Source organism: Dreissena polymorpha, chromosome 2 (genome assembly GCF_020536995.1).
Source record: "Dreissena polymorpha isolate Duluth1 chromosome 2, UMN_Dpol_1.0, whole genome shotgun sequence".
Classification (NCBI taxonomy): domain Eukaryota; kingdom Metazoa; phylum Mollusca; class Bivalvia; order Myida; family Dreissenidae; genus Dreissena; species Dreissena polymorpha.
Window position 1 is genome coordinate 83,878,399 of NC_068356.1, and position 17,249 is coordinate 83,895,647.

At 34.4% G+C, this 17,249-nt stretch overlaps 1 protein-coding gene across 1 annotated transcript; it reads right to left on the reverse strand.

Annotated features, from left to right (window-relative positions):
* Positions 1-1,545: 1,545 nt before the first annotated feature.
* On the reverse strand, positions 1,546-14,605 carry LOC127867869 (uncharacterized). Its single transcript, XM_052409376.1, has 2 exons — positions 13,708-14,605; positions 1,546-1,692 (listed from the first exon to the last, which is right to left on the reverse strand). Exons 1-2 carry the CDS (start codon positions 14,221-14,223, stop codon positions 1,627-1,629), a joined length of 582 nt encoding a protein of 193 aa, XP_052265336.1. The 5' UTR covers positions 14,224-14,605; the 3' UTR covers positions 1,546-1,626.
* Positions 14,606-17,249: the final 2,644 nt, after the last annotated feature.

Genomic DNA, 17,249 nt, shown 5'->3' on the forward strand with positions numbered 1-17,249 from the left:
AAAAAAAGTAATTTCCCGTGTCAATTGAACAATACAACAAAATACTTTTTTACACAACATAAAAACACATCGCAAATGCAAATATGTTTACGGAATATAGACTTATTTTAATATAAAAAATTCTAGACTTGAGCTCCGACTGGGGTCGAAAGAAAGACATAAAAAAATCATAAACATTCTCTAAAAGACTAAAAAAGCCGAATGCTGTAAAAGATTGCACAGTGGATGTCACGGATGTTGCAACCAACAACTCCGCACTGCTCTTTTAGTGTATTTCAGATAAATGTGAGGCTCAATCTGGGAAAATCGGACTTAATGCATGTTCGTAAAATGCTGTCCATTATAAGCCTGTGCAGTCCGCATAGGCTTATCAGGGTTGACACGCTGTCATGGTATTTTTCGTTAAAATGAAGCCCATTCAGAGCGAAAATCCAGTTTACACATGTTTATCTGGGACGACACTTTAGGCTCATGCCACCGTTTATCGTTCAGTTTCGTGTCGTCATTGAACAACATCAACGCAACATTCCTGCAATCTAAACTAATCAGCTATATCAGTTATATAACGTTGTAGTTGTATGTGCGCCCTTGCGTCTATTTCAAAGTTTATAAGGTCCGTCCGTGATTGAGGCAGCATTATTTGAGGACACAGAGTGTGCCACAGCGTTCCTGGCTTATAAGTCACTAGACTCGCGCAAGATGAGACTTATCTTGAAATAAAGTTGCAGTTTCCAGCTATTTATATTTCATTGAAAGGCATGCAATATTTGAGTGGCCTTAATCTGTGGGAAAAAGCCGGAGTATCCAGAGGAAATCTACCTGTCCGGAGTGGTGACCACCGACCAAACTCACGTGCACAGGGAAAAGGGATTGAAACACAATCCAAAATTATTGTATGCCATCATTACTTAACATCATACCAATGAATGAGGGACTGAGTGGACGTCTGCGTGCTTACTCTAATGAATCGGACTTTAATCGTTTGTGTCTTATTCCAAAACCTAAATCCAATTTTGTCTTAAATAAATTCCCATCCGTAGAGATACTATAGGCGTATCGAATGCTCCGTGGGACACATCACCAGATCAGTTCTTGTTCCCATATCGCTTTCGGTCTAAATATCCTAACACGATCACCGTTTACCATCTCTCTAGCTGAAAGAATTGCATTTATTTAAAGGAGCATAATTATAACCGGTCAAAGAAGCAATATGGAACTGTTAGAAGATCTACTGATAAACTGAACTCCGAACTGCTTTCTCGTACTGCTGATGCTGACTCCGAATGGCGAGCCGGTTCACGTGAACTGGGATTGGCACCACAATCTTTGGCTTATTTGCATTGTCCGAATGAGACCTTCCGTGAACAAGCCCAGCTTTCACGCGCTTCCATTTTGCGCGCCGATTTTGAAACCATATTTTGACCTGAACCTCACTTAGTTTCAGCGCATGCGCAATTTGCGAACGCTCGGTAAGTGATAAATATTTCTTACTATGGAATTCTTTTTCAAGTTCGAGTAATTGTTCAGAAGTAAAAGCTGTTCTTCGTCGGCGAGTCTTTCCGGAAGGAAGGGCAATTTTTTGGGACTTGTTCGGTGAATTTTCGTTGCCCTTTTTGTCCGAATCGGTCACTTTGTCCGTTTCGTTGTGATCGTCTGGAGAGAGGTCAACGCTTTCGTCACAAATGGACTCGCCTGCAAAATATGACATTTAATGGTAATGTAATATCAGAACAGAACAGAATAGTTTATTTTTTTATTTAAACATGTGAAGCTCATCGTCGTTAATATAGATATAAATAACAGCATGCGTTAAAGTACACACAAAAACACACATCATTTTAAAGAACAGTTAATGAACACGAGATAAACATATTTCGTGAACATATTTCGTGAGAATGTCACATGGATGGGGTTAATACATAGTGATCACACAGTGTTATACATATAGTTTTACAAAGGACTTTGTTTACCAGTATTGCTACAATTTTGGTACAAAAACTACCAGTCGCAACACAAAAGTATGCCTTAAAGTCGGAAGCATAGGACATTTTTTACAAAACAATGAACCCTTATTAAAAGGAACTGCAACCCCATCATGTTACAGAGAATTTTGTTTTTAACGAACTTAATAATTTGAATGCCGGTAAGAGTACGGGTCTGGATGGTATCTCAGCTAGGTTCCTTGAGGATGGGGCAGATATTTTGAAAATTCCAATTTGTTTTATTGTTAACTTGTTTATATCTGAAGGATGTGTTCCGGGTGACTTTAAAAAAGCTAGGATTAAGCCTTTGCACAAGAAAGATAGTAAGTCAGATGTTGGAAAGTATAGGGCAGTCAGTATACTTAGTGTAACTTCTAAAATTTTAGAAAGAGCAGACTTAGAACCAAGTACGATTCATAAAACCTTTTATGTGTGCATAAAATTTCATTTATACGCTAACGATAGTACACTTTTATTTAGTCATAAAGATCCTGTTTTATATCCCAAAAGCTTGGTCATGTTTTAGAATGTTGTTCTGAATGGCTAGTGGATAGCAAGTTGTCACTACACTTCGGCAAAACAGAGTATACTATGTTTGGGCCAATACGAAAAGTAAGCAAACTGAAAGTGTCTCCAGTAAATTGTAATGGCCATACGATAGAAAATGTTAAAAAGGTTAAGTCTTTGGGCCTTCAGATGCTCTTTCTGGTGATAATATTGTAAATAACCTCGTTTCTAAAGTAAATGCAAATATACATTTTTTATACAGACACAAAACTTGTTTAAATTTTAATTCTAGAAAACTTTTCAGTTCAGGTCTTTTACAATGTCATTTTGATTATTATTGTTCATCTTGGTTCCATAGTTTAAATAAAGCCCAAACGAAAAATTACAAATTATGCAAAATAAAATTATCAGATTTATTAAAGATTACGAACCAAGAACCTCAATTACCAATGATGATTATGTACAATTGAAAATGTTAAACGTGGAAAACAGAGTGAAACAACTTAAATAAAGTCATATGCATAAAATTTACTATGGAAAATGTCCTCAATATCTCAGCAAGAACTTTGAAAAATCATCAAGATCTGGTAAAAGTAATTTCATAATACCAACTGTGACAAATGCTTATTTCAAAACGACGTTCAAATACTCTGGGTCTACAGACTGGTATTCCCTTCTAGAGGACATTCAACAAGTGGAAAATATTGACATATTCAAAAGAATGGTTAAGAAACATCTACAAGACAGACAAACTGAGAGAAGTGAGGACATATTTATGTATTATTGATATAAGAATATGACTGAGATATAGAAACAATTGGAATCTGTGATACATACTATTTGAATTTAAATGTTTCCATATTTGTAATAATATTTATTTAGTTAAGCCTTATATTTGGTAATGTTATCCATTTTTTTGTTAACATTGGTTTAGTTGTCGGGTTGAGACAAAACGCTAGGTAATTCACACGTTTTCTGTCAATAAAACATCAAAAGTATATGTGTGTAAGTTAGATCATAAAACAACTTGATCATCTTTTTTTCGTACTTTTTTCTGAACCCCATTGGAAATAAGCTTTTAGCTTAATGGGTTATGCATAGATCAGATATAGCAATTCAATAGATAACTAATTTTTATAACTGTTCTAAAGATATAGATTTAATTTATTTTTAGTATTTACATATTATTTGATAATAACAGCTGTCAGAATGACATTGGTGTAACTAGGTTTTTATGTTTTTATGTATTGTGATATTGTCATGCGTTTGACCTAGAATGTAAATAAATAAATGTAGCAATATTTACATAATTCTGACCTTATTTTCTTAGTAAAAAATGTATTACTATTTTGTACTACATATATATGTGTCGTTTTCTCTTATTTTAAAGCATTCTAAACTAAAAATGGCTAGCTTTCTTAATACAGTTTTGTTTGAACTATTAAATAGTTTAAAAAAACTTGAATATATTTGACCGGATTCTATAATATTTTGGAATTAATTGATGCATACCTAACATCATTATAATACGGACATTTAAGGTGTCATTTAGGTTACATAATATACATTTGCGTTGATCTTTTTCAATGTTCTGGTGTCTGGCCGTTCCTATAAATGAGTTGTGAGACGACAAACGTAATTAAGCAATGTTGTTCTTATGTTTTTTTTTATCGGAAATAGCGAGAGAATCCCCGAGTGACGTCATGAAACGCGAACAGACTTACAGCAAAGGCGATTGGAGTGCTTTTGCCGTATCGTAAAACAGATTTCATAAAAATGTAGATCCACTAACATAACAAAACAAATCAAACAAATATAACAATACTTGTAATTTAATATGGTTATAAATAATAATAATAATAATAATAATAATAATAATAATAATAATAATAATAATAATAATAATAATAATAATAATGATGATGATGATGATAATAATGATTATGTTGCTATAAATATATTATTATTTATAGTTATTAATGATTATTATGAGTGTGTGATTTTTTACATAATTTGACTGAATATTTCATCAAGCACGTCCGTCTTTATACGCCTCAATGCACGCGTCTAATCTGACACTTCAGTCATGTGTCCCGTACTAGGGCGGGTGGCGAGGACCCTACAAAACCCGTCCATCAACCCCCTACCTTGCGATCCCCAATTTGGTGAGCCTAATTATCCCATTAAGGGTCAGGGATGGGCTAAATGCGCAACCCCCTGAAAGCTGTTGATTTTAGAGTGAGGACCGGTTACGTTTTAGATGTTGTCAAATCAGTCATTTCGCGCAGCACGTGACTGATTTCATTATATTTCAATTATCGGGCTATTGTAGCGTTAATGCCTTGATTTTAGTCCTGAAATTGATACGCAGCAGTTTATGAAAATGTGCGCGTTCTTTGTCGACGACTGTGGACAATGGAAAATAAAGCGCATCGTCGATACAAGTGCGCTTTTGTTGTATAAGTGAGTTACCCCATGCACTATCTTTACCGTATCAAACAAATTTTGTTAACATGGATTTTTTAAAGAATAAATTAACACAAAATCGTCCTGATTTTCCTCTTATTTAAGAACCATTTGTAATTAATAAAACATTTTTTTTCGGACTGCACGGGCTTATCTGGGACGAAGCTTAACTCAAATGCATTAAGCCCTGTTTTCCCAGATCGATACATATAAGACCGACACTGCTTATTACAAGTCGTTTTTACTTACATTTGTTTCATATAATAATTTTATTTCTTTTCGTTTCATTTTAATCATTTCGCATCCACCAATATCAACAAATATATCTCTACCTTTGTAACGGGCTACACAGCACCAGTCGGTGGCATATGTTGTTAAAACACAAAATTTTGTTTATCGGTTATTGAACTGATTTTTTTTATAAAAAATGTTAATGAACTGTTGCGGGAAGCGGGGGGGGGGGGGGGGGTCAAAGGGACTCGCATTTCTCTTACATAGTTTTTTTTTGCGATATTTGTTATTTTACCGAATTAATATTAATCGGCATTAATTACCGGTTTTGACAAAGATTTTGATCGTCTCTTGTTTAAAAACGATTACACATCTTAGAGCTGTTGATTGCGATTTAAAGATTTGCTTTTTATGAAATCAGATTTAATAAATAATACACTTAAATGGACCTTTTCACTTTTGATAAATAGACAAAATAAAAAAAATGTTTCAGATTCTCAAATTTTCGTTGTAGTTATGATATTTGTGAGGAAACAGTAATCCTGAACATTTACCATGCCTTAAACTATCCGTTATTGGCATCTTTTGACGATTTAAAAACCATAATTATAAAATGATAAAAATAATTGCAACGCGAAACGCTTGAATAATTTGATGAGTTGTGTTGTTGTCGTTATATTTTGTAACACTACGAGGATTGCTTTTATAAAGTAAAAAAAAAAACATCACACATTTTATAAGCACGGATGGCCGAGTGGTCTAAGCGTTTGACTTTTTACTCCATGGTCAGTGGTTCAAGCCCAGTTGAAGGTTACTTTTTTGTGTCTTCGATTTTATTATTATTATTATTTTTACTGCAGATTTTTAGATACAATGTGTAAATTGATCAATATTGAGCATGTAATGACAAGATTCAATAAATGTCAAAATCTGTGAAAATGTCCCTTTAATTGCGTTTTGTGTTTTTCTATTCACCTCGCCGAATTTTGTTAAACTATTCTATTATTACAAAGTCAAATTAGTAAGATGCTGTGTATTATATAAAGGATAGTTGTTCATGTCAGTGTTTGATCGTTTGTTATTTCACGAGTGATCATTGGAAATATTTTTTTTCTATGATCACGATCATGTCAGTGTAAGATCGTTTGTTATTTCACGAGTGATCATAGAAAATATTATTTGTCTATGATCACGAGTGAATTAACAAACGATCTTACACTGACACGAACAAATGTTCTGTTTCTTTTATGCCCTTTTTTTCAAGAAAATAATTAACAGCTGTTTCCCTTTCGCTGAAAAGTTACCCTTTCTCCCGTGGCATGCCTCAATACTTTTCAATACACAAAATGACGTCATTATACTAGCGCAATTCTCCAGTTAAACTCTTTTACAATTTAAATAATCGGTGAAAAAAGCATAAAATAAAAAGAAAATTTGGTGGATTCGATGGAATATCGTTTTTAATTCACTCGTGATAAAAAAATATATATTTAAATCTTGAAGTAAATCTTGATATGATAATATAAGAATAGAAAAAGTAGTTCCGAAAATGTGTTATTTTCATCGCTGAAAATAGCAATTTGTTTATTTTCACTGCTTTTATTTCACTGCAGAAATGTCATATTATATCATTAGGTATAACAGAAAGAACCATATTTCATGCAAGAAAATTTGGTTCAGACTGGGCACTGGAAAAATCCATAATCTCATGTTGACTTGCAAAGAATGCCAGCCACAAGTTTTTGAGTAAACCTTTGCGAAAATATGAATTAAATGTTTTGGTAAATTGACAAAAAATAGAAAATGTTTCATATTTGCAAATTTTGGTTGCAGTTAGGATATTTGTTAGGAAGCAGTGATGCTGAACATTTTCCATGCTCTAAAATATTCATTATGTGCATCTTTTGACGATTAAAAACCTAAAATTTTAAAGCGTTGCAACGCGAAACGATTGAATAATTTAGAGAGTTCTGTTGTTGTCATGTTATTTTATGCTTTCCGGTGGTTTATAGAGAAATATCAGTGAATTAAAACTGATAATTTCACTGTTTTAAACTCGTGATCATAGAAAATATATATTTTCACTCGTGGCTGCGCCACTCGTGAACATATTATTTTCAATGATCACTCGTGAATTAAATTCGATAATCCAACGAATCCATCAAATAACCTCTATATATTTTGCGATACTATGAGGAATGCTTATATAATTAATAAATTATATCAGTCATTGTACGACGGATGGCGGACTGGTCTAAGCGAAAGTCTTTTACTCCAGGGGTCAGTGGTGCTCATTGGGTCATTGTCGACCTGAAATGGCCAACAAGTCACCCGGGGATGACAAGAAGCCGATTCATGTCACCCTGGGGTGACATCAAGCCGACGCTAGTCACCCCAGGTGAATAGAATCGGCTTCATGTCACCACAGGGTGACATGAATCGGCTTCTAGTCACCCCCGGGTGACAACAATCGGCATCTAGTCACCCGTGTATTTTTTATCAAACGGAACCCCATTCGCAACATTGTTAAAAGAAGAAAAGAAAACATGATAAAATAAAAAAAGAATATGTAAGAAAAGCCATTCTGGCTAGAATATTCACCTATAAGATTTTAAGCCTTAATTCTTTTGTCAAGTATTTCTTTTCCATTTTATGCAATTCCTATTAAATATGGGGGTTTAATAAATGAACAAATTGAATCCATTTAACATTTTGCAAAAGGTTAAAATCAACAGGCGTAATTCTACGCAATATGATGAAAATGATAACAGTAATATGTAAGAACGAACTGTGAAGTATTGATTAAACAGTAAAATACTGTTCGCAAGAAAATATTGAAACTTTGAAAGTTATCAACACATAATGAAAATGGCGGGTTTTAAAATTGAAACAATTGTTAAACGAATACGGATTTTTATTTCATTTTAAAATCTCTATAGTCTATACTGAATGTTTAAAATGAAATTTCATGTCTACAGTGTGTGCAGTTTTATTGTTTAAATGTTAAGAATGTTTTAAACATCTTTTGAATGTGAAAACTGCTTGGGTGTATGACCCAAACGTTTACGCGTGCTCTTTGGAAAATTAACCCATAATGCATAGTGGACTCTCCCATCCTTCTAAATTGGATCAATTTATTTCCAAAATTAGGGATTTCTAGTATAATTATTTTTATATTAAGAATATTTCTTATATAAATTCCTTTAAGGAAACAGCGCAGACCCTGATGAGACGCCGCATCTAATCTGGTTCTACGCTGTTTGCCAAGGCCTTTTTTCTAGACGCTAAACATAAATGGGTTAAGGACCGCCCACCCTTTGAGACTTAAGAGTCCTTCTAAACTGGATCAATTTATTTCCAAAATAAGGGATTTCTAGTATAATAATTATTATATTTAGAATATTTTTTACAGAAATTCCTCTGAGGAAACAGCGCAGACCCTGATGAGACGCCGCATCTCATCTGGTTCTACGCTGTTTGCCAAGGCCTTTTTTTTTCTAGACGCTTAACATTAATGGGTTAAGGACCGCCCACCCTTTGAGACTTAAGAGTAACGTTACTTAATATTTTGTGACGATACTAATGATAAATATTGTAATCAAAGGGACCCATACGATAATTTAATTGTGCCTCGTTCTGGGAAAACTGGTCTTAATGCATGTGCGTATAGTGTCGTACCATATAGCACAGGATAATACGAGATGACACTTTCCGCCAGAACTGGGTTTTCTTTTAAATTGAAAATTCCATTGCAACGGACAGAAGGCTAATCAGGGACGACACTTTACGCACATGCATTAATCTAACAATATTCACAGATCCTTGCATCTTCGCCTTAATCTAAAATTATCGATGTATACAAATAAGTAAAAAAAACATGTGCACGTATGGGATACTATTATAAATACCATAATAATTTAAAATTAACAGTTATCATATGATTTAAGGCTCTATTTACTACTTTACATAATTGATTTCGTCATTTAACAAAACATCTCTTTTTGGTATAGTTAATTAAGGTACTCCATTGTCGTTGCTGTATTTTGTTTTGATTTTTCTTATTACAGTAGTATAGTAGTATAGTAACTTATTGCAGTTACCGTATTGTAAAATGAATTGAATTTCACGAATATCATGTCGAAACTATATATTAATTTTTAGTAAAAGAGATATATTAACACGTTACATTACTTTCATTAAAATGAATGTATTGAACAATATACACATGTATTTGTCTTAATAAACTGTCGGTTCTTTTCTTTTTATAAGCTCACTTGTGTAACGTTCTTCTTTCCGTTTCATAGTTCCTTCATGATATATTAAATATTGGTATATGTTAATTATATTTTATAAGTTTCAAGAATTAGTACATGTTTAAATTCTCCCTGTTTTAATGTTAAATAAAATATTCATGTTGCATAAAGTGTTGCCAGTTTTAATAAGATCACTGTTATAATAGGTGTTTGGAGGTATTTACATTATTACATTCATGCTATGTTTTTACTTAAATTATAATGCCCACGTATATCAAATGCGTTATTAATATGATTAACGTAACATTATGTTCTTTTCCGTGTCAGCTAATGTGTTCATTTGAGAAATGAGCCTCGTGATGGGAAAACGGGTTTTAATTCATGTGCTTAAAGTTTCTTCAAATATTAGCCAGATTTGCGTGAAGAAGAAACTTACATAAAACGAAAATTTCTATAAAAGCGGAAAGTGTCGTCTCTCATTAGCCTATGTGGAGATCCTTGGCTAATCTAGGACGACACTTTCGCACATGCATTAAGCCCACTTTTCCCTGAACGCGACTCATACTTTTTGTCATGGTTTATTGTCGAATAACCCTCTGTAAGGAGTCAAGTATCGTTAGGATTAAATCAAGAGAGCGAAGGAAATTTAGTACCGCATCACGATGCGCCTGAAGATGACTAGCGCGTGGGTTTTCTTGACCCTTAAATACTTAGACATTGCTTGTTGCCATTTAATTTAATAAGTATGTTATTTGTTACTTTAGGTTCTTTTGATTGTTATTTAATTTTCCTTTTATTAATTTAGTTTCATATAGTTTTATAACATAAAAATATATTTATACAAAACCCTGTGTGACGTTTGTTTCTTAAGGAATACTATATGATATGCATCAGTGACTTACTTTTGTTGTCACTTGATTTAAAATATTTTACTGCTTTATTTACTACATCGTGGGTTCGTAAATATTTTAGCTTTAATGCAGCGTTCCTTTTATCTTTCTTGTTTAATTCTTTCCATGTTATGACGCACTTGGGTGAATTTTATCTTGAAAGGTTTCCAGTACTGTATATCTCACGATTTGCAGTATTGTATACCCCACGGTTTCCTATACTGTATATCTCACGGTTTGCAGTATTGTATACCCCACGGTTTCCAGTACTTTATATCTCACGGTTTGCAGTATTGTATATCTCACGGTCTCCAGTACTTTATATATCACGGTTTCCAGTACTGTATATCTCACGGTTTCAAGTACTGTATATCTCACGGTTTTCAGTACTGTATATCCAAACGCTTAGGAGTAATGTATATCTAAACGGCGTAAAGTATTGTATATCTCAAGGGTTTGCATTACTGATATCTTACGGTTTGCAGTACTGAATGTATGTAATTAGACAGAATTGCGAGTTCCAGTTCCAAAATATTGTTCAAGTTAAAATCTTATAATTTTTCACCTGTCCAATTTTCTTTTTGCATAAATGATGTAGAAAATTACTTACTTTCAAATAACAATATTAGTGTTCATGTAAATGACCAAAATTTACATATGTATCTTAGATAAGCTGTGATTCTGCATGCTGACGCTACTGTATTATTTGCTAACGAAGAACATGAATTAAATTCAGTACTCAACAAATTTCACAATATTTTTTAACCGGGAAACTTGAGATAAATATTAAAAAGTAACATTATGGTTCTTGGTAATAAATATAAAAGAATTAGAGTTTTCTCAGTCACCGGAGAGCAAATGGAAGTTGTTAAAATATTTCTTTTAAATATTTAGGAATAATTTTCTCCAAAAATAGATTGTTTGCTTCTACAAAGAAACAAGCAAGCTAAAACGGAACTGTTTTGTTTGAAAAAGAAAATAAGAAATTTTGACTTACCAATTAAATTGTTTGAAGAAACTATTATACCTTTTTTAACACACGTAAGTGAAGTGTGGGTAAATTTCGATGTGAACTTGCTGATAAAAGTCCACACTGATTATATGAAATACATATTAGATGTCAAACTTCAACTCCGCATAGTATGTTGCATGGCGACCTTGGTAGATTTCCAAAATTAACGGAGGAAAAAAGACAAGTTATTGGTTTCTGGAATAATATTGTTGTTAATCGTAACGAATTGTCATTACTGTATACCGGTAGATGTATGCTTTCTGAATATGTTAATAGATACCCAGCTTACACGTGGTCAGATTGTGTTTAAACAATCCTGGGGTATGCGGTTTTAGTTATATCTAGTTGAACCAAATGTTTGATGGTTTCGAAGTAGGTTACTACATATTGGTGAACAGTCTTTGAAAGACCAATATAGACAGTCGTGACACTCTCAAGCTTGCAATTCGTCTAAGGCTTTAAATTATCGTATATATAAACATGCCACAAATATGAAACCTATCTGGATATTTTGCTTGTTTCTATGGGCAACAATTTGTCAATTTTAGAAGGTGAAACAGTTTTTTGCCAATAGAAAAATTAGGATAGTAAATATAAACCGCAATGGACGCAATTGTAATCTTTGCAAATTAAATGAAATTGGTGACGAATACTTACCCTAACCCTATTACATTTTCAAATGCACATCTTGAGCCACGTAACAAATAACTACTTAAGAAATATCAAACGAGGGTAAACTGTGTACAATTTGACTTACTTATGGATGAGAAAAACGAAACTGCTCTATGCAATATGTTAAAATAAATGAAAATTTTCCTTAAAAGTGTTTAAAAAAGACAACTGACGAACCCCCATCCTATATAAAAAATAAATTTAGTTAAAGTGCATTTATTGTGTATTATCAACATGTATTATTACCGGTACATTAGTTTTAAATTGTCACATATGTTTGCATTTCTCAAATATCACATGATCCACAGCGTTGGCATTTTATGTTTTTATATGTGTAAACTCATATCACTTATCTATGTGCTGGGTATAAATAAACTGTTGAAACTGTTCTAAAAGTGTGCATTCTTTTATCGGATACTTTCTGTACATGGGACATCACGCCTGTTAAGTTAAACGTGTACATCGTGTAATCAGTAGTTTATATTTCGCATCAAGCTTTTTTTAAACCAGAACATTCTTATAATACATTCAACGAGTAAACGATCATTAAGAGCTGTATTTATTTAATGTTCTTAACAAAAACTCTGATTTATTTTCCGAGTTTTTGTTATCAGAAAGTAGACCACTTTTGGCCGTTGGTTACAACGACCAAGCGAGTCAACGCTATTTAAAACACTTGACATAGAATAAAGGTGTTTGTAATTGGTCAACAAGTCTCCTTTTGTAACGGTCATACTTCGTGATAGCATAATGACTGAACGTATATAATGTAATCTGTAAAGTTGCATAGAATATACAAGTGGTTTCATTTTTATAAACGAATTAAACATACATACATATTTCCATACCTGCTACCTTATATAGTATGGTGATAATCAATAATAATTACAGACATTATTATTGCGTTTATTATGTTCGTCTGTGTTAAGCTCGATACTTACGGCACAAGTTATATATATGCTTTTTAGTAATCCAATGCGAACGTCTTCGTACAGCGCAATTTTATTAAAAGTATAATATAATTTAGTTCTTAATTGATTAAATCAGAATTTAGTTAACTTAGGATGTTACCAGAGCCCTAAGTAATGTTATAAAAAGAACTTTGTTTCAATGTGATACACCAAACCTATATACATAAAAAACTTATTATGCTTATATGAATTTTTGAAAAACAACGACAAGCAAACAACAACAGTAGCTTAAAATTCGAAAGATACTGTTACTGAAGGAAGTGAATTCTGGGCAGCGACGCGTCAATATATATTTTTTAAGTTAACCTAAATGCGCAACAATATCCGTCTGGATTGAATCTTTCAAATCAATGGTCCGAATGGCCATATGAAAATGGTGTTTGACTATATGCCGCCTTCTGCTAATTTAGAAACTGGGTTAAATGCATATGCGTAACGTGTCATTCCAGATTAACCTTTGCAGTATGCACAGACTAATTAAGAACGACATTTGCCGTTTACGCTAGGGTACTTGCTAAAAAGATAATTCCTTTAATGGAAAAATAACATAAAAGCGGAAATGTCGTCCCTGATTAGCTTTTGCAGACTTCACAGGCTAATCTGGAACGACACTTTACGCACATGAATTATGCCTAGTTTTAAATATATGTCTATATTTAACTTATACGTATGAAATGCTACTGAAAAAAACCCCATCACATTCGCAATGTATTCAATAGTTACCTGTACACGACTCCTCGCTATCACCGTCCTCATCATCGAAGCGGTCGCAGCCGTCAACGTTATGTCAACGTCCTTCCCTCGTGACGTCATCACTCGGAGATCCTTGGGCCGACCGTCGTCGTCGTCGCTACCTTCCGTTGGCGAGTCTTCAAACTCATGCTTTTGTGAAAGTTTTTCATAAAGATGAGAAGTGACCCCGTTAAACGGGGTCATCCGGGAGAAAGAACCGTAAGCGGTGTTGGTGAACGCGCTGTGGATACTTCCGGTAAAATAGGGGTTGGTGGACGGAAAAAGCGGAAATCTCGAGAATGTGTTTGCGAACTGCATCATCGCCGGCGGGAATGCAAGTTCAGCTCCCGGCGGTTCGCCGACGACGCGAAAAAGACTTGAATTTCCGGTTGGTGGTACGAACATGTAACCGCCATTAGTGGTGTACGTCATTGGCGATATCCTAGAGGTCATCGTCGGCGAAATCAAAGAGTCAATCGAAAAAGAGTGAGATCCTTGTCTGCTCATTATCGTCGGCGTCGTGAACTGTTTTCTGTTAATGAATTACCGTAATAACATCATTTCCTAAAATAACATAAGATTTAAATGTATACAAATATTAGATCATGCAGTGCTCACTTATTCCACACAATAAAAGTCGAAATATCATACGGGTATTGCACAAGTTTGGTATTATTTGAAATGTTTCTTCCAATATCATGATAATCAGTCCATTGTTTATACAATTTCCTAAATAAGCAATATTGGCACGAACTTAAGAACCGTTCGAGGTGTCAAATTTCATGAGAAACGTCCGCCACAAGTTGGCAATTGAGGAAGACACTCGTCTGTCATATCAATTTAGTAAATAGCCGGATCATCTCAGCTTAATAACATATCACTTGATGAATAGAAATCGAGAAAGTTGACGGTGGGTTGAAGCGTATCGAGAACGAAGACGCATTCAATAAACCGACCAATCTGATTTGCAGATGTCGCGCGTTTGCGCTTGATTGGCACCCGCCCCCGGCAGAGCTGCACAGTGATTGGCTGAGCATGTCGCTGTTGACCTTTGTTGATTGAAAAATCCAGTTAACAGTCGGAAAGTGGCATCAATAGCTGATTGGATACATTTTAATTGAAATCATTACTTCTATAAACGATAATTGAACTAGAATTAATTGAGATTAATTTGCACAAAAATTAAATGAGCAAGCGAAGAACACGGGACTAGTAATTAATTTTTGGCTCTCTGAGTGAATAGAATAGAATATAAATCAAAGAGAAATGAGACTCCATTAGGTTGACGCTTGATTTTGTGCAAGTCGTTAGAATGACATTAGGAAATTACTCCATATTATTGAAAACCACCACCACCTCACCAACCCCATCCCCACCACCACCACCACCACCACCGCCACCGCCCACGCCGACGCCGCCGCCTGTCACCACCACCACCCCCGCCGCCACCGCCCTCGTCGCCGCCCCCACCACCACCACCACCAGAGCAACAACAACAACAACAACAACAATAATAATTTTATTATTTTTAATAGTACGTTTAATAAGTTTAATACTATTCATTAAATCGTGGGTTGCATCGAAAGCTTTAGGCTTTTTTCGAAACTATGAAGGCGGTCTCTTTAAAAACAACCAGTACTATTGTCTTCGGCTGAAATTTTGAGAATGCTCCATGTTGGGGATTAGCCCGGGATCTATTAATCGCTAGGTGGACAAATGTGCTCATTGAATGCGGTTCGTGGGTTAGAAAATGGCCCTTACTTATTAAAGTTATAAATTGTTTTACAAACAATTTGCTATTGAAAGTTGTGGAATATTAGCTAATAAGAATGTCACTTCACAGATGTGAAGCTAATACAAAAAGCTAAATGTTCCATCTTTAGGCACTTGGAGGAAAAGGTTAACATTTTTCAGCAATTAATCAGCAACTAATTTCCCACAATTGTCAAGATTCGCCGCGACGATTTATCTACCGAAACGGTATTTTGATTTATTATTCATGTTTGCCGAATTTAAGCTAATCTAATACCGTTGACACCTTCGAAACAAACGTCAAGCGGGATTACGGATAGGAAAATTTGAAAGCAACACCAGCGGGAAATCGCTATGGATTCCACAATAACACCCGTCCAATTGCTCCCGAATCTAGGCTAAACGATACTTGACGCTTATCTGCGCAATACGTAAACACACCGGATCGCTGAAGTGGGCTTAAATTATAATATTCACTTGACTTTAGCGCAATTCGCGTTATTTGTCGCGTTAATTGACTGCCGGAACGGCATTAACACGTGCTTCAGGGACGGATGACAGGCCAAAAAAGGCAAACATCTCAGTCATTTTCTCTCCTTCGGATCGTGTCGCACAGATGCCAATCTGAAGGACAGAAATTGAGATTAGAATATCTGGAATGAGCAATTCCTTCAGCAATGGACGAGATGGAACAAACCTATTTGTTTTGTCGTGTCTGAAAGTAATCTTAAAAGATACAACATGTATATGCGCAATAGTGGAAATTATTAATCGCCGATTTATTCGTATCTCAGAAACGAAATTATGCATACAATCGAAACCGATGGCATAAGAATATACACGATCTGTAATTATTGCAAAATAACGCCGGTACCGAAACAAATCTGCATCTTCATATGTACGAGGAATTTGGATTTGTGATATTTGAAATAAGGGTGATTGACTGTATTTAAAAACGATATATATTCATCTACATATATGATTAGTTCAAGACGTCGGTTCGATTATTTTGGAGATTTGATAAAGGCTCTTCAATGATTATTAAGATAATTTGCTTTCAAGAAACTGTGCACAGTGGTAATAATTTTATTGAATTTTGATATTGGACACACTCATTCAATACATGCATGTCGAATTAAAGGGCAGCTTTTTTTCTCTCTGGCAGTCGACTGTTAATTTAAGTCCCATTTTTAGTTGTTCCCGTAGCGAACAGCTGATGTTGTTGACGAAAATTTCAAGTCAGTTCGGCTTATCTACGGAAAGCCTACTAACCGCCACTACTGCCGTATCCGCGCGAGAAAGAGTTGTATGATTTATGCAAGAGGTTTGAGTTCTTCAACTATTTTTATTCACAATGGAAACATTATGTGAATATCGTGTTAAACGGAATATTTTTGAACGGAGCTTATATAGAAAAGAATCAATAAACAATGCTTGTATTTTACGTGTCGCGGAAGCGATTATTAATGAATGATTAAAATAGTCCACTATCAACTGCGTCTTAATGACGTAGTACAGCCCATTCATAATCTGAGGCTATTAATAGATTCGGGAAAACAACGCAATAGTATAAGGTTACGCTTGTTTATATTCTCAATCTATGAAACTTTGAACATGAGTTCAACAATAACTTCAGGGATACGATCGACAACAACAAAAATGCTTCATAATCGCTAAAACCGAATATAAAAACCCGGGATGAAAAACAAATAAATATAACAAGAATTATCTGTTTCGTAACCTCGTTCATGCTTCTACAGCGGCGTTAATTTGATATTTCG